Source organism: Vigna unguiculata, chromosome 11 (genome assembly GCF_004118075.2).
Source record: "Vigna unguiculata cultivar IT97K-499-35 chromosome 11, ASM411807v1, whole genome shotgun sequence".
In the NCBI taxonomy this organism is placed as follows: domain Eukaryota; kingdom Viridiplantae; phylum Streptophyta; class Magnoliopsida; order Fabales; family Fabaceae; genus Vigna; species Vigna unguiculata.
The window spans coordinates 24,432,408-24,452,358 of record NC_040289.1 but is presented as its reverse complement, the minus strand read 5'-3'; the positions used below and the strand labels follow the sequence as shown (position 1 = coordinate 24,452,358).

The window sequence follows — 19,951 nt, the reverse complement described above, 5'->3', positions numbered from 1 at the left end:
GGGAAAATGGATTATATCCACCAGTTTTGTTGAGGGAAAGTGGGTAATTTTGAACAACGATTTTGTAGAAAGAGAGACCAAATATGTTCTGGTGTATGTTTTGACACTAAGAAGAATAGTTGTTATGTACTATGTTTCATGAGTAAGATGAGCCCATTTTAAGAATCTATGTGCTTTAATCTATGTGGTTTTGTTTAATGAAATTTGTGATATCATCTCCACACATTTAATTGTTGTCTGTGTGTGTAATTCTGCAGTTTATTTCTTGAGTTATGTGGACAATTTGGATCATTTTAGGCCTTAAATGAGGTGCACCTACTGCAGTATGTAAGGTAAGTGAAATTTTAGACATTTTAGTGCAAATGTAATTTAGAAAGTGAGTTAACTTAATTTTAGATTGGTGGTTTTTCGTGAATCCCTTGGATCAATTTCTATCGATAAATAAATCACTGATAAGATCAAATAATATGTTCGTACTATTGTTAAGTTTATGCTATTTGATCTACTTAAAGCGTGTTTTGCAAAACATTACCTGAATATTTAAGTTTATGGCATGTCACGGTGATTAACTATTATTAAGGAATCAACTTGGTATTTGTTTCATTTCTTTCATTGTCCCTTCCCTTTGCGGAGCAAGAATTATAATTAGAATAGAATTATAATTAGAATTCCTTCTAACTATTCATACTATCAATCATACATCGCACGAGGTCCTCAATTTTGGTACTACCTGACATGTCCCTTTGCCCAGGGGTCAAACATCTATCTTAATTACATCAAATTAATATTACCTAACACAATGTCTATGTTTTCTATTTAATAATTACATGAGTAATGCTATTAATTGATTCATACATAAAATTAATAATTCACTAAGTGAGGAATTTTGCTAGTTAGATAAATATAGGTGGGAGTGGTAATTAAATGTATGAGATAGAAAATAGATGCAAAGCTATAAAAAGTTGACAGCGAGAATAATACATTGAACTTAACTTTAGCATTGGCATTGGCTTTTTTATTTTGATTAAGATAAATTGACCTTGTAGTAAAAAAGTAAATATTTTTATTAGTTTGAAATATAAATTTGACTTTTTTATTATAATTAAAAGTTATTCATGTGACAAAATTAAGGATCATATAGGAGTAGTAAAAAAGTAAATATTTTTATTAGTTTGAAACGTAAATTTGACTTTTTTATTGTGATTAAAAATTATTCTTGTCACATAAAATTATGGATGATATAGGAGTGATAAAAAAAGTAAATATTTTTATTAGTTTTGAAATGAAAAATTGACTTTTTTATTTTAAATTAAAGTGCTAAGTGAAAAATTCTAAGCTTGTAAATATAATTTTGAATATCAAAAATTGGTATACAGGAAAAAAGTAGAAAGATATTTGGTATATTATGGTATTTGACTTATTAAAACTTTTCATTGGTTGATTACATGACAAAAAATGAATGTTCATGAAAACCGTAGTTGGATGTATACCACATTCTTACCTGGTCGAAAGGGGTACACTAAAGCATTTTCAAATTGTGTCTTTTGCTCTAGAAAAATCAAACTTGTCAAATAGTAAAATTATATGCCCATGTAGTAAATGCAAACATCTTAACTTCTTAGATTGTGAATATGTTAAAGTTCATCTCTATCAAAGGGGTTAAAGTTCATCTCTATCAAAGGGGATTTGTGCCTTCTTATTGGTATTGGACATGTCATGGAGAAATTGATCCAACTTTGTGTGATGTGTATAATACTTATCCAAATCCATCTACACATTCACATGAGGATCATAATCAAAACTTTGACCGTATGATCCATGAAGTCGTTGGTGTAGAGTTTTCAAATAATTATGGTTAACAAAATGAAGAGTTCCCAAATTCTGAAGCAAAAACTTTTTATGATTTATTACATGCTTCACAAAAACCACTATGGCCAGGATGTACTAATCACACCGAGTTATCTATTGATGTTAGATTGTTGACAATTAAATCAAAAGGAAACATGTCCCAAATTTCAATCAAACGTTGGCTCTTTTAAACGAAACACACCTGGCAGAGAACTTTATACTAGAAGATTACTATATAACCTTGAAACTAGTTTCAAAACTTGGTTTATCTGCAAAAAAAATGATTGTTGTATTGATGGGTGTATGTTATTCTACTCGGATGAGGATAAACAATTAACAGAATGTAAGTTTTGTCAGAAACCTCGTTACAAGACAAAAAAAGGTGGGTAGGGGTAAACATAAATATGTTCCTGTGAAAAGAATGCATTATTTACCTCTCATTCCTAGGCTTAAGAGATTATATCCATCAATGAGTTCTGCTCCACATATGAGGTGGCATTATGAAAATAAAAGAAAGGAAGGACTTTTGTGTCATCCATCAGATGGGGAAGCATGGAAACACTTTGATGAAACATTTCCTGATTTTGCAGTTGAACCAAGAAATGTAAGATTGGGGTTATGCATTGACGATTTCACACCATATGGTCAATCAGGAAAACCATATTCCTATTTTTCGGTGATATTAACTCCTTATAATTTACCACCCGAATTGTGCTTGACTACTCCATACATGTTTTTAACTTTGATTATTCCTAGGCCAAAAAATCCAAAGGAAAAAAATAGATTTTTATTTGCAACCATTGATAGATGAGTTAAAACTATTATGGATTGAAGGTGAGTTAACATATGACATATCAAGAAAACAAAACTTTATTATGAAAGTTGCATTAATGTGGATTATTAATGATTTCCTTGCATATGGTATGTTGTCTGGTTTGAGTACTTCAGGAAGATTGGCATGTCCATATTGCATGAACAACTCGAAGAGTTTTTGGTTGGACAATGGTCGTAAGTTTTTTTGGTTTGATTGTCATTGTCAATTTTTGCCTATGGATCATCCATATAGAAGAAATAAGAATGCATTTTTGAAGAATAGAGTTGAATATTCTCAACCTCCTTTGATGTTGTCTGGGGATGATGTATAGGAACAAGTTGCCTATTTTCCTAAAGTAATTAGGGAAGTACAATTTTCTTGTCATGGTTGTGGTGTAGCTCATACTGGAATTCCAACCTCTTAAGGCATAATCTTGATGTGATGCATATTGAAAAAAATGTGTTCGACAATGTCTTTAATACAGTTATGGATATCAAAGATAAGACTAAAGTCGAAGGCAAGAATGGATTTAAAAAAATATTGTCGAAGAAAGGAGTTAGAATTTCAACAACTACCAAATGGAAAACTTGTGAAGCTTAAAGCAAAGTTTGTTATCTAAAGAACAAAAAGTTGTTGTGTATAAATAGATTATTGAGTTGAGAATGCCTGATGGTTATGCCTCAACTTTGCGTATGTGTGTGAACATAGAACAAGGAAGAATGATTGGAATGAAAAGTCATGATTGTCATGTATTTATAAAGCAATTGTTGCCTATTGCTTTTAGTGCATTGCCAAATGAGGTTTGGAAACCTCTAGCTGAGTTGAGTAAATTCTTCAAAGATTTGTGCTCAATAATTTTGCGAGTGGATGATTTATCACTAATGGAACAAAATATTGTCATTACATTGTGTAAATTGGAATGATTCTTTCCGCCTGCATTCTTCAACTCAATGGAACACGTACCTATTCATTTACCTTATGAAGCAAGAATAGGAGGTCCTGTTCAATATTGATGGATGTATCCATTTGAGAGGTAATTTACTGAACATGCACATTTTTTTCAATGAAATTAGTAATGATTTATATTATTATGTTATATCAAGTATTTGAATAAGTTAAAACAAATGGTTAAGAACAAGGAACATGTTGAAGGCTCAATATGTGAGGCATATTTGGTACAAAAGACTTCTCATTTTTGTTCATATTATTTTGACCCTCATGTGCAAACAATGAAAAATAAAGTAAGTCACAATGACGATGGAGGTGAAAATGAAGAAATGGATCAAACATCAACAATTTTAAATCATCCTGCACATCCTTTAGTGGAACTTCTTCAAGTTGGTATTTAAATAAGAAAAGTTAGATGCTGCACATTTGCATGTATTACTTAATTGCGAAGAAGTACAATCATTCATTAAGTAAGTGCCTAAATAAAATTTTGACATGTATATTTTATTCATGTATATATAGTACCTAACATAATGTTATATATAAATGTTAGAATATTTGAACAATTTCTAGAAGCAGTAAATCCAAACATCACTCAAAGAGAAATTGAGGCTAGGATTGCTTCTGACTTTCCTAGATGGTTTGCAGATTATGTAAGTATTGATTGTAAATCAATCATAACACTGATAATAAGTATTGACTATATTTGATATTCTCTTATCATTCATAGGTTCATGATAGGAACAATATGGTTGAAAGTCAACTTTTGCATGACTTAGCATGGGGTCCAAGGAAAAAGGTTGTTACTTGGCCTATTTATTTTGTCAATGGTTTCAAGTTTCATATAAAAGAATGGAGCATTGGGAAGCAAACAGTCAATTATGGAGTTTGTGTCAAGGGTGATGATCATAGCGGAGATAAAGAAAATTATTATTATGGTATCATAAAAGAGATTATGCAACTTGAATACATAAGAGAAAAAAAAACAATTAGTTTTATTCAATTTTCAATGGTTTGATTTTGAAAGGAATCGAGGTATAAAAGTTCATAAGGAGTATGATATTGTTGAGGTTCATCACCGAAGAAGGTATTCGAATTATGATCCTTTTATACTTGCATCAAATGCAATTCAAGTATATTATATGCCTTATCCTAAAAAAATTAAGGAAAAGGTAGATTGGTGGGTTGTCATTCAAACAACAAGAAGTATGGTTCATGATCAATATACATTGGAGGTTGCGTATCAAGATGTCCTATCTAATACTCAACATGTGTCAAATGATGACATGCTTGGTCAACTAAGAGATGATGAATGTGGATATGAAGAAGTAGCATACAGTGAATTAGAAAATCATAATGAACATAATAACATGGAAGATGATACACAATTCATTGAAAACGAGTATGAAGAGGAAAGTGATTTTGATGATGAATATATATATATATATATATATATATATGATGACAACAATGTCAGTGATGATCATGAACTTCTGAAGAAAATGATGATGATGATGATGATGAATGATGAATGATCTTTGTATTTTAATTTTGGTAACAATTTAATAAATGTTAGCAACTATTATTGTCTTTTTCATGTCTTTTGTTATATTATATATATATATATATATATATATATATATATATTTATGCAATTTGTTTTAACACTTTCTCTTCTTATGTATAAATGTCAGATAAAAAGCGAAAAAACTAATTTTGAAAAGTTGTTCATTACAACATCAATTAAATCAGTTACCAAGTAACAACACACATGCAAAACAAGTTGGACATCCACTATCTAGAAGACTTCAAGAACATGTTAGTTCTACTCCTTTGTTTCGAGGTCATTCTGGTGAAGCCTCTTCTGTTAGACAACATGTTGCTCCTACTCCCCGACACGAAGCAAGTTCTAGTTTTCCTTCTTTTCCACTAGAAGCACATGTGGCTACTCCACTTGGAGCATCAAATCCTACTCCACCACTTGGAGCATCAAATCATACTCCACCAAGTGTTTCACCACAAAGTCTACAAGCATCTAGCCCTTAAACACATGAAACATTTTCTTCTCATGATGGTCAAAATGTATCAGATGTTCAAAGGACTAGTGACAAACCTGTTTTGAAAATTGATGGATATGGGTAAATATATATAATATGTGCTTAAAAGTACAATTTTTGTGTAGATTTTTGCCTTCATACTTTGCAGCAAATGCCATTGGTGATATCTTCAAAAGCCATTATACTGAAGCACGACCATCTTGGAAAAAGATACCTAAAAGAAATAGAGATGTGGTTCACAGAGTTCATGGTATGTCTAATATTTAACCTTAAAATTATTATGACTTCCTAGTTTTAATGTAGTTATAACTTCTTTTTATTTCATTATAGAGAAAATATACTTTTCTCCCACCTGATGACAAGTTGGCAAGAAGGAACTTTTAAATGTGAGGTGCAAATATATTGAAAAGTTCATTGAATAAAGCTTGCACAAATATGAGGAAGCCCAATTGGCTTATGGAAGATGTATGGGATAACTTGTGTCAACATTGGGGATAAAAACCATTTAAAGTGAAAAGTTTAGTTGCAAAAGTAAATCGAGCTTCAGATAGTCAAGGATTTGGGATTTCACTCCATACTGTCGGCTCTATTAGTACTTGACAACATAGAGAAAATATGGTAACTTCTTTGCTTTCTATTTTAGAGAATCTAGTAAATTATTAGCACTCTATATTTGAAATAAGTGTCCAATTTTGTTTGTTGATTGTTATCCTACAACACCATCTGTGTTATATTATCATACTAGAATTGTTTGTTTACTCATGTTGATGATAATACTAAAGTGGTTTGTTTCCTCATGTTAATGATAAACTTCTACATACTTAGTTCCAACTTGGTTGCATGGTTGTTGTAAGACTTGGTGCATTAGCCAAATTTAGAGTAAACCTTTTATGGTACATATTTTAAATTAATATTTTTGTTCACTTTATCTTAGACAAAGTTGAATGGAAAATCTCCTACACCATCAGAGTTGTTTCATCATACACACCAACAGAAGAAGGACAAAACTTGAGTGGATCAAAGATCAGCACATGTGTATGTAAGTCACAAATAATTATAATATGTTGTATTGTCCAAAATCAGTGTCTTTCCTATATTTTTTTCCAAAGTATTTCCATTTTTATTTTGATGTTTATAGGCAGAGTTCACTCGTGCATATGAAGAAGAATCTCAATCAGCATCCACTATATGAGTATCTCCACCTGATGAATTACAACTTTGGTGTAAAGTTGTTGGAATTAACAAAGGCAAGGTGTATGTGCTTGGATCTAAGTCAACCAAAGCGATTAGGAGACAATCATATCATGATCCTACATCTTCATCTGTGCAGGTGATGAGGGAGGAGATTGAGCATTTAAAAAAATGAGTTGTTGGCAGTTCAAACTGAGAGGGATGATCTTCGTGATAGAATGTTCAATAACGAAAAAGAAATTCAGCAAAATAACAAAATGTTGCATCTCTTAATAGAGAAGATGAACTTTCAACCTCCTCAAATATGACTTGAAACTTTATGCTCCTTATCTACATTTTATCTTATTAGTATTGTATTGTTTGTATTAAACCTTAGTTCTGTAACAACATTATGAACCTTGTTTGTATGATTGTGTTATTTTGAAAAATATGTATGTGAAACTAGTCTCACTATCATTAAATTGTGCAACATATTTCATCACAAGTTCATTCACAGATTCAGTCACAAATTCGGTCACAAATTCAATGACATATTTGGTCACAGATTCGGTCACAGATTCAATTAAAACTTCGGTCACTGATTTGGTCACTAATTCAGTCACTAACTCGGTCACTACAAATCAGTGACGAAGGAAATAGTGACCGATTTTGTTAGTCACTAAATCAATTACTCTTTCAATTAGTGACCGATTTTAGTCATTTAGTGATTGAATTTTCAGTCAATATTTCTGGGTAATGGCAGTCCCTAGCCAACCATATATGTGTTCTTCAAGCTACTCACAAGCCAAAATGCCTCTAAGATCAACCAAGATCTTCAAACCACGAGTTGCAGTTGTGTATTATAGAGAGAGATTTTCAGAGAAGAATAACAGTTTCGTGCTCAAAAACTCAGATTCGCACCTCAGCTTGCGAAAACACAACTTATATAGTCTAGTTTAAGTGAAAACAGTTGATTGAATTTTGCGTACAGTCAGCTGATTTGACTTGACTTAAGTGAAATCAGTCGATTGAAAAATAATTCAACTGACTAAATGCATTCATACCAGAAACTATATGCAACAAGCCTTTTAACTTGTTAAAACCCATTTTAACACATTAAAAGAGACACACTAAGGCACACAAGACATCTAACCTATGTCATATAGCCTACCAATAAGATATAATACTAAAACATTACATTTAACATGTTATTTTCAAATTTAACACACTAAAACTTAATCTTCAAGTGGATCTTCATCAATCTTCATCAAACACCTATAATCTTCAAGCACATGGCTTTATCAATTCTTTGCTTCAAGCTTGCTTGTGCCAACAAAGGGTAAAACAAAGGACAATGAAAAACAAAGAATGGATATTGTTGAATTTTGTGTATAGGGGCTTGGAACTAGTTCAATTACCTAATGGAAAATTATCAAAGCCAAAGGCAAACCACACAATGACAACAAAAGATGCGAAGTCAATTTATAAATGGACCATTAAATTAAAAATGCTAGATGGTTATGCCTCAAAAATTTCAAGGTGTGCCAATGTTGAAAAGGGTAATATGCATGGGATGAAAAGTCATGTATTCATGGAGTGTTTAGTACCAATTGCATTCTAATCATTGCTAGACTTTATCTAGAATCCTATAGTAGAAATAAGTAATTTCTTTAAAGATTTGTGTTATAATACACTGAAGATAGATGATGTAGTGAGAGTGGAATAAAACATACCAACCATAATATGTAAGTTGGAAACAATTTTTCCACCTGGTTTCTTTGATTCAATGGAACACCTTATTACTCATCTACCCATTGAAGTAATACTTCATTGGATGTAGCCCTTTCAAAAGTAAGGACTTTGTTATTTACCTTATGGATTGTATAAGTCAATACTTTAAGAAAATTGTTATTTTTCATGTAGGATGATGGGAGATGCTAAACGAGCTGTATAAAATTTGGAAAGGGTAGAAGGGCCAATATATGCATTCTACTTACACCATGGGAAAACATATTTTTGTTCTCATTATTTTAAAAGTATAAGCTTGTTGTTCAACACATCTTTGAGAAATGATCCTCGATTAGGTTCAAATTATGAACTCCATTCATCATTTTCAGTCTTAAACAAATCTGGTTGTGCTACTGAATCTTGTGAACATCATTGGCTACATGATGATAAATAATGTTCTGCTCATGTACATATTCTCATTAATTTCATTAAGGTTAAACCGATACTTGAGTAAGTTAATAAGTGCATTTGTATTCGTAGAAACTTCAAACAATGTTAAGGTTATATTATTAACTATGTACATTTCCTCTTTTAAGATTGTTCTTACAAATAAACTCCATTAGCACCAAACAAGCGTCCACTACTATACATCAATATTTTCCTAAGTGTTTTAAGAACTATGTAAGTGCTAGTGTATGAGATGTTCATATTTCGTTATTGTTCTCCATACCTTAACCTCTATGCGTGTATGTTAGAGATGCAAGAAATGGTATCACAGACCCAAATCTAAAGGCATTAACTGTGGGACCTAGTTCACGTGCAACATTATGGAATATATACTTCGTTAACACATGCAAGTTTCATACAAAGCTTTGGAGTGAGGGAAAAAAACCACAAATTGCAGGGTTCATGTGAAAGGTCTAATAGATGGAAGAGAGGATGACTTTTGTGGTATCATCCACCACATTTTTGAGTTGGAATATCAAGGATTCTATTGTACACGGTCTAATCCTAGACCGAAATATCGCATAAGGATTCAATCACAATATAATATTGTAAAAATCAAGATGAATGGAAAATATTCTCTATATGATCCATTCATTCTTCCACAAAAAGTTAGGCAAGTGTATTATATTCCTTATCCTTCAACATGTACTAAATTTGGTGATTGGTGTGTGGCAATCACAACAAAGCCAAAAGGTCATGTTGAAGTGGATAACGCATAAGAAGATTGCCTTATCAAGCTATAGAAATGCCAGATGTTGTACGAGTGACATCAATTGAACAATTACAAGGATTAGTTAACTCCATAACTCTTGAAGTAATAATTGAATATGTGAACAAACCTACATAGGATGATGACGAAGATAACGATTATGATCAATACTAGGATCAAAACGATGACAAAGAATGGGATATTGACAATATAGATGATTAATTTAGGTTTATGTGATATTTTTTTTGCATACTTTGATCTAATTTGAATGTACAATTATTGCAAACTTAAATTTTATATTCCCTTTTGTTGAACAAATGCCTAGGACTTGAGGAAGGGATGGTAAGGTCATCAAGCATGACAATGCTAAACGTGGAGTGCGTAGGACTATGCATGGCCAACTTGCCATAAAACTAGATGGTCTCCCTTATACTACTTTAACTTCTACACAACCTAGGATTTTTAATTCTTCTACCCCTTCCTCTAGTCGACAACCTATTTTCCTCTTCGCCTTCTACATGTCTACATACTAGATGTATGATTCCTCTATTCCATCCATAACTCTGGAATGTCACGTACTAGGAATTTTCAATTCTCTATTTCCTCTCCCTCTACTATCCTTTCTAACCCTACACTGTTTGGTACCACAATGCAGTATAAATCAACTTCTAAAGTCCATAGCTCAGCTCCTACAATCCATATCCTAGCTCCTACTGTCCAGATCCCAACTCCTACTATCTAGATCCCAACTCCTATTGTCTATATCCCAGCTCCTATAATCCAAATCCCATCTACTACAATGCAGATTCTAGCTCCTACAGTCCATAACTCAGCTGATGCAGTCAAGACTACAACTAGTGTCTTAGTGTAACCCTCTCCAGAACCTTATTTGCATTGTGATCTACCTACTGTGGAGGTGGTACATGATGATAGTGGTAAGATCATTGTCACACCAATCAATAAAGGGAAAGTGCATATTGTTATTTAATTTTGTTTGTAATTAATATACTTAATATTCATTGATCTATTTTCTTTTGTTTAAGTGGATGCCTCACCACCGTGCCACTGAGGCTATTGGGGATGCAATTAGGACACAAGGGCCCATACCATCACTGCGAGGCGGTCCCTGAAGATATTCAACTTGCATGGTGGACCCACTTTAAGGTAACATAATATAGTTAACATCAATTGTACAATTATTATCCCTTTTATTATGACTTGTAATTTATCTATTTTTGTAGTCTCATATTACTTGGGCACCTAAGGATGGATGGCAGATTCAGAAGGTTTGTCAATCAAAAGTAAGAAAGAGCCTTTGTGATATGCTCATGAAAGCTAAAAGCAAGTTGACCAAACCTATTTGGATTGGGGATAAGGCCTGGATTGAGTTGCTTAACTATTGGGACAATGCTAAGTTCAAAGAAATATCCTCTCAGAATAAAATAAACAGATCTTCATCACGAGGTGGAGCACTACACTCTACGAGCCACAAATCCCACCTCGAGGTTGCATTGGGCCGATAAGTTTTATTTAGTACATGTAACATCCCGACCAGATATTACGAGTTTAAATAATGAAAATAAAATAAAGATATAACATCATTTATTGTTTCTCAATTCCCAAAACATAGGAAATTTAGAACTTTATTACGTCACTTTGAAATACCTCAAATCCATAATAATAAAATTCAATTACAATTACCAAAGTTTGATAATATAAAAGATTATAATTTATTTAAAACCATAGTAAAACTCTGGTAAAAATCTTCTCCCAAACTAGCCTGCTCCAGCTCTATGCCTCACCAGATCCACCTACAACATCATTTGCTCCCGTATACCGCGTACACGATCATCACCAAACACAAGCAGATAGGGTGAGCTTACAATTATACAAACATATATAAATACATACATATATATATATATATATATATATATATATATATATACATATTAGATAAACTATACAAGTACACCAAACGGATTTATATATATATATATATATATATATATATATATATATATATATATATATATTAGATAAACCATACAAGTACACTAAATGGATTCCTATCCTTTGGTTCCACACCACATGGCCACCACCATGTTACCCGTGTTCTACGTCTTTTGATTAATACCTTGACAAGTCTTGCTGCCACACCTACCAACCACTAGTAGAGCACGTGCGAGAAACCATATTACGGACCATGCTCTGTAACGTCAGGTGGAGTTCCCAATACGAATAACATTTGTAACGTCCCAATACTACCAAACTCCACTACAAGAAAAATTGATATTACCGACGGTCAAAATTCGTCGGTAATGGTCAAAATCTGTTGTTAAATCAACATTACCGACGAATTATCGATGGTCAAAAATCTGTTAGTAAAATGCTTGTCGGTAAAATTTTACCAACAGAAATCAAGTTCAGTCGGTAATTACCTTACCGACGAAAAAATCTGAAGGTAAATTTGTCGGCATTTACCGATAAAAAATTCGTCGCTAATTACAGATCGAAAAACCCGTCGGTAATTACCAAAAATTCTGTCGGTAAATTTGTTGTACTATTCATCTTCTTTCTCCTCCCTTTTTTAATTTTTTTTTCATTCTTTTCTTCGTGGTCGTTGCCGCCGCCGCCGTTGCCACCATCGTCGTCGCCGCCACCGCCGTCTTCTTCTTCTTTTTCTTTCTCCTCTTCTTCTTCTCCTCCTTCTCATTCTTCTTCTTTTCCTTCTTCTTCTCCTTCTTCTCCTTCTCCTTCTGCTTCTCCTTCTTCTTCTTCTCCTTCTCCTTCTTCCTCTTCTTCTTCTGTTTCTTCTTCTTTTTCTTCTTCTTTTTTTTTTCTTCTCGTCTTCTTATAAGTTGAGCATTAGACAGGAAAATTCTCGCTCCTTTTATCGGTAATTTCAAATTTTTTTGTAGTACTCGTAAGTGTAATACTGAGGAGGGCAACCTAACTGGACCCATCCATACGCTCCACAACACGCACACTCACACCGACAATACTCGCCAACCTGAGCCACAACTCAAGAGATGTCATTCTAAGCCATAACTCAAGGAATGCCACGTACTTAACCCCTATCTCGAGCCACAACTCAAGGGATTAGGTTTCGAGCCACAACTCAAGGAACAACAACAAGCCAACCTTCATGATATCACCAAAGCCTTATAGACCACTCACATCCAAAGCAAGCAAACCATAGTAATGCCTCTGCAATTTCGCCTGGCACTACTCCCGAGTCGTCAGGCGCAACACACTTCCACACCTCCTGGCGAGGGATACGTACCGCCAGGCGCCAAGCGCCTTAGTGTCCACTTATCTACAGACATCACCTGGCGGGACCCCTATAACCACTAGGCGCCACTTGCTCTAGGACCCCACTACTTTTGTAGGTATTGCATGGCGGGTCAATGACCACCGCTAGGCGCTACATCAGTACTTGCGCAGTACTGGTTTTTATACTAGTCTAGACATGGTTGTTCCTATACCAAGCAATCTTACCCTTAATCCAAAGCACCATAACACGTTAAAAAATGTGCAGACTTGAGGTCATTCCACATGTACTTCACCTTAGATTCTTATCACTAGATTTACACTCGATCAAACCTTGTCAATGCCAAGAATCTGATTTGATATGGCCTACATACAATACTTATGCGATTGTCCTTAATTATTTACTATTTTGGCCTTTAATACACTTCTTGTTCCTAACCCATGTGCCATCACGATGCAATATCCCTTAGTATGCCACTTACTCATTCATGCATAGATACAAATCCATTTACTTATGAATTCATACTAAGAATGACCATACATTGTCAAAATTGACCTAGACCCTCACTACATCATTTTATGCCTCCAATTACTACAGCAATCATGACCGTTGCTTACACTAAATTTCTCCATCTCACAACTCACAATTTATTCCCAAATTAAATCATACTACTGACTTAGAATTGCCACTCTACTCCTCGGTCTAAGGACCATAATTCATTTCTTAACTAATTTTACCGCTAACCGAGACCCACACTAAGAATTGTATCTAAGAGCCACGCAAAACCACTTGCTCTGCATTGGCGCCTAGCGGCACCAAGCCTGCCGCCAGGCAATGCATTAGTTATGGGAAATCTAGAATTTTGTCATGCACCTGCGAGAACTCAAACTTCTCCATTTCCTACCAGTCTCTCAAATTTTCCACCCAATACACTTTTGTCATACGCTTATGAATACTATTATTACATCATACTTTCAATACACTAAATTATATTACATTTGCTCATGTAATTTCCTTAAAAACCTAAAATCCTTAAATGTTCAACCCTAGAACGAGATTATGCCACGATCATCCAATTTCTCTATATCACCTCATAATTTCATAATTATTGACTTCCATTTAGTCAGTTAATAATCTAAACACCCTTTCCACCGATTAAAAACCACCTAGAACACAGAAAACCAATGAATCGAGCAAAAACAGACTTCATTGTCTGGTGGTAGTTCATCACCGCCAAGCGGTTCAAACAAAATCCAACAAACCGGGTTGTAGGCATGCGTCGCCTGGCGACAAGGGCCATGCTGCCAGACGGTTCCTCTTTAGCAACAGAGAAATAACACAACAATGATGAGTCACCTGGCAATAGTTCATCACCCACCAGGCGGTTTTTGGAAAAGTTCTAGAAACATAAATTTTATACAGTTTAGACAAAGTATATGCACCCAATAATCATATATTTAATGCAATTAAACAATACGAAATTAAAGGTACGGTTCCAAATTCCCTAACATGGTTTCCTTACTTAAAAGACAGTTCCCTCCTTGATCACCAATGGTTTCTCTTAGCTCTCCCACGGTCTAGCTCCTCTATTTCACTCACTAACCACTATTTTTCTTTGAATTCTTGCACCTTACAATACTCTCCAACATTCAGACTCAAAAACCCTTATACTCTCTCTCAATTGGTCTTTTAATGGTGTCTTAAGGGTAGGTTAATGCTCAAAAAACGAATTTGTCTTTAATCATGAAGTCAATGGTCATTTATAGTTTCATTATGGGTTGTTTTCCAGCCCCCCCCCCTTCGTTGCGTCCTTTGTCAACTAGGGTTTCTCTGCCCTTTCACATTCATGCCAAAGAGTATTTTGGGAAAAAGAAAGTTTAATTTGGATCTACCAAGGTTTGAACCCATAACCATGCCAATGTCAAATTAAGGCACAACCATTCAACCAATTCATGTTTCATGATAATTCCTGTAATTCTAGGATTATCTTATCACTCATCATGATCAAGAATATTATTAAAGTAATAATCAATTAAGTAACACATAATTGGCATACATAGGACTTAAATCCAAGTCCTCTCACACAACAAAGTACTCTCAATCACTTGAGGTAGTACTTTTCCATGTCACATCATTCAACATTTAATATCATAAAGGCTCCCACTACTCGCATTTATTAATTAATTATTTATTTATTTAATTAAATTTCACAGGTTTTATAGTACATCTGTATATTTTCTTACATGATTAAAAAATATAATCATTCTAATTGCATAATATTTCTCATGAGCAAAAACATGGTCGTTTTGTGGACCCATATGAGTTATTTCTTGCCACTCATAAGAAGAAGGACGATTCCTGGGTAGATACATGTGCACGTGGAACCTATGTATGTTATCCATTTCATTACTCAACTTTTTTTAAATTTTTTTATATAAATCTAAAACTTTTCAAATATTATGATTGAATAGGAAGCATATTTGCAACATTTGCAGGATAAGGAATCTGATACTTCTACAGAATCTACAACTGAAACTAGGATTGAATGCTGGAAAGATGTTGTTGGAGGGAAGAATAGAGGTAGATTTTATGACCAGGGACTTGGCTACTAACATTTATGAATGGTGTGTCATCCCTTCCTCAACCTTAAACATTATCCTGCGTAATTCTTCCTACACAAAAATAGTTGCAAAAGGCAAATAGACTTCGTGAAGAAGTAAGACAATCCACTTCAAGAGTTATTACAATTGATGAGAAAGTTGTTGCAACATCTGAAGGCTTGGTTGAAACAAATAAGAAATGTGTGATGATGGAAGAACAAATGAAGTTGATGAAGTGAAAATTAGCCTCAATGTTGGAAAGACAGACTACAAACACTTCAACAAGTAACAGTCATGTGCATCCACATTATGATCCTTTGTTGGATGATCAACCCATCCCTTGAACAAGGACTTGATGAGGTAAATCATATCATAACTTCATCCTAGTTAAATTTCAATATTTGATGTATATTACAACTTTGTTAAAGTAAAAAAATTTTATAGCCTTTTCTACAACTCGTGTTTAATTATAGGGTGTACATTGTTTGTATTTTTTATGTATTTGTCTTACATATTGATTTTTCATTTCATAGGTATTATATTCAATGGACTTTTTGTAGTGTTGAGTGACCATGACTTCAACTTCATTTTCTAGTTTTAGTTAGTAGGCTTATTTGTATGGTGAACATTGTAAACAAATTATGACTTGAACTATGTACACTTTGGTGTGTTATCCACTTAGGTTTTATAAACTTATGTGTATTCCAATTTGATATTTATGACTTAATGAAGGATGAATGTAGTTTAATTAATTAATAATTCTAACTAGACTAACTTCTGGATGGATAACTGAGATTATATTGATTCTGCAATTGTGATCATGCTTGTACTTAAAATTTGGGTTCAAAATAAAACAAATTGAATTGGTCAAGGGTAGCTATAGTAGGGTTTCCAGCCCTCGCTATTTGCGTTGGCCAACCCACGCACCATTTACTAATTTAAATTTTTAAGCATCCTCTAACCCACACATTCAACATGAATTTTTAATTATTATAGTATCAACTAGCCCACACATCATTTAATACAAAGTGTCAGCTAGCACACACACTAAACAACCATTTTAAATTATTATTTACTATTATCGTTGTATAGCCCATGCTAGTTTTAGTATGTAGCATGCCCTAGCCAACGCTAAAGCTTTATACTTTAAATTGTTTACTCATTTAACTAAACATGTTTGTGTCACAAGAACGACATTATGACATTGCAATTTGCGTGAGCTGGACGACACATCTAAATTAACCTTCATGACTTTTTAATAGTTAGCTTTCCGACGCTGGACAACAATAAATATAAATTTGTGTCAGTTTTGAAATGTCCGTGTCGGAGTTTGGTCGACCCTATTTGCCTGAATTCTTCAACATTGCCATATAATATATTTCTTTTCAAATCGATTGATGTAAGGAAAAACTAAAAATATGTATGAACTTTGTTTCTATTCATTCTTAAAGTAAACTCATATACCAATTGAACGTGAAAATCCTTTTGCATAGAATTAGTTGTGTTTATTAAACTCTATGTTTTCTAAAAATCTAAACTATTTTTATGACGTTTTAAAATTTCACTAAAATTGAAAACCTTTAAAACTGTTAAACTAGATAAAATGAATATGCAATTTGTATTTATTTTTATTAATGCAAATCCTAAAGTTCTTAATAATATAATATTTATTTGCCCGTGCTCCATGCGATTTTGTCTCCATGTGCAACCTTATGATGTACATTCAATGAAGTTCTTATGGTTAACAGGTTCAAGAGATCGTGTAATTCATAAAGTACGCAGGTCACTTTCATATTTGTACGGATTTTGACAACATTGATAACAACGTCTGTGGTTGCAAAGCAATGATGGAAGTTCCCGAACCTAGCATTCCACAAAGATCTTTGTCACAATTATTGGGCCCCCTCCTTGTAGTAACAAATTTGACTACGTATTTTCTTTTATAAGATTTTACATAACTTTCTGTCGAAAGTTAGTTCGAGGAGAAATGTTGAAAAACCAAGTGTCGATTTGTTATCATTTTCTCTATGAATTTAAGATACACAACGAGCCTACAACTATCAATTGCACAATGAATGCAGCTTCTTTACACATAGCAATGTATCCATGGTTTGCTATGGGGCACCTAACCCCATTTCTCCACCTTGCCAACAAGTTAGCCAAAAGGGGACACAAGATCTCATTCTTCATACCCAAAAGAACACAAGCCAAGCTAGAAAACCTCAACCTTCACCCAAGTCTCATCACCATTGTCCCTATCAGTGTTCCTCACGTTGATGGTCTTCCCTTTGCTGCAGAAACTACTTCAGATGTTCCCTCTTCTTTGTTCCCACTTCTTGCCTCTGCCATGGATCTCACAGAGAAGGATATTGAACTTCTACTCCTTGAACTAAAACCACACATTGTTTTGTTTGACTTCGTCACATATTGGCTACCAAACTTGACTCGTAGGATAGGGATCAAGTCTCTTCAGTACTGGATTATTAGTCCTGCAACAATAGGGTACATGGCATCCCCAGCTAGAGAAAGAGAAGGTGACATGAGAAAACCACCTTCAGGGTTTCCTTGTTCTATCAAGCTGCAAGAACATGAAGTTAAGTTCTTTGCTGCAGCAAGGAAATTGGAGTTTGGAAATGGTGTTCTTCTCTACGATCGTATCTCTGCCGGTGCAGACTTGTCAGATTGTATTGGATTCAAAGGTTGCAGGGAAATTGAAGGGCCTTATGTGGATTATCTAGAGACGCAGTTCGGTAAGCCTGTTTTGCTTTCAGGTCCTCTTGTGCCTGAGCCATCCAACTCTACTTTGGAAGCAAAATGGGGTGAATGGCTCGGTAGATTCAAGGCTGGTTCAGTGATTTACTGTGCCATTGGAAGTGAAAACTCCTTACAGAAAAACCAATTGCAAGAGTTGGTTTTGGGTCTTGAGCTAACAGGAATGCCATTCCTTGCAGCACTTAAGGCCCCTCCTGAATTTGAGTCCCTTGAGGATGCTCTCCAAAAAGGGTTCAAAGAAAGGGTTCGAGAAAGAGGGATAGTATATGGGGGGTGGGTGCAGCAACAACTAATCTTGGCACACCCTTCTGTTGGGTGCTTCATAACACACTGTGGTGCTGCTTCTCTTACTGAGGCACTTGTGAACCAGTGTCAGCTTGTGTTGTTGCCTCGCCTTGGATCTGATTTCATCATCAACGCAAGAACCATGGGTGGAAAATTGAGGGTTGGAGTGGAAGTGGAGAAAAGGGAAGAAGATGGTTTGTTCACCAAGGAAAGTGTGTGCAAAGCTGTGAAAATTGTGATGGATGATGAGAATGAGTTTGGAAGAGAAGTCAGAGAGAATCACAACAAAGTGAGGAACCTTTTACTAAGTAACAATTTTGAGTCATCTTGTGTTGATGCTTTCTGTCACAAGCTTCAGGATATAGTCTTCAGCATTTCAGATTGATTCACTAATTGAGTTCTATATTATTCGTACTGAAACAGTAGGGTTTTAGTTCAATAAGAATTAAAATAAAGTCATTTTAATTATTTAATGTTTTTTAACTATAAGTTATAGGGATTAAAATCAAGTGTCTGCATTTCTAGCCATTGCCATGTTCTCAACAAAATTTGCTACATGAATTAATATAACATAATCATGAACATTTATACCATTATATGGAAAATACCGGTTTTTATAAGTGATTTTGGTATCATTTTTAACTAAACAAATTTACCTTTTATTAAAATAATTCCATTTTAATCTAATCTAATACTATATAAATTGGGAACTAACAAAAGAAAACATTTTCAATTGAATAATATATCTGATCTACTTCACAATTCAAATTTTTATCTACAAAAGGTAAAATAGCTGATGTGTCACTCTCTCAGCGTTTTCAAGTATTAAAAAAAATTGGAAAAGAAATTAAAATCTGAAGTTTAAATGAAAAGTTCTTTCTCTCTCTTCCTCAGTCTTCTCAGCTTCCTCCGTCTCAATTCTTTATCTCTCTTGCTCATTCTCTCTGTGACCGCCTTCTTTCTTCTTTCTCTCTCTTTCTCATTCTCTCTGCGACCGCCTTCTTTCTTCTTTCTCTATCTTTCTCATTCTCTCTAGCAGCGCCTTCTTTCTTCTTTCTCTCTCTTTCTCTGTCTCTGTTTCTCTGCATCGATCATGTTTTCATCTTCTTCTTTTCATCGATTTGTTTTTCTCTCGCAAAAAAATGACTATGGAGATGGTTTCTGAGCTGTGTTGTGATCATCTTTTTCTGTTCATCATTATCATATTTTTTTCTTTACAGGCTTCAACTGACGCTTACA

The 19,951-nt window shown here is 34.1% G+C and overlaps 1 protein-coding gene across 1 annotated transcript; it reads left to right on the top strand.

Annotated features, from left to right (window-relative positions):
• The first annotated feature begins 17,652 nt into the window (after positions 1–17,652).
• On the top strand, positions 17,653–19,202 carry LOC114170624 (UDP-glycosyltransferase 79B30-like). The gene has a single exon (XM_028056140.1). The coding sequence runs from the start codon at positions 17,727–17,729 to the stop codon at positions 19,095–19,097; it is 1,371 nt and encodes a 456-aa protein (XP_027911941.1). The 5' UTR covers positions 17,653–17,726; the 3' UTR covers positions 19,098–19,202.
• The last annotated feature ends 749 nt before the right edge of the window (positions 19,203–19,951 follow it).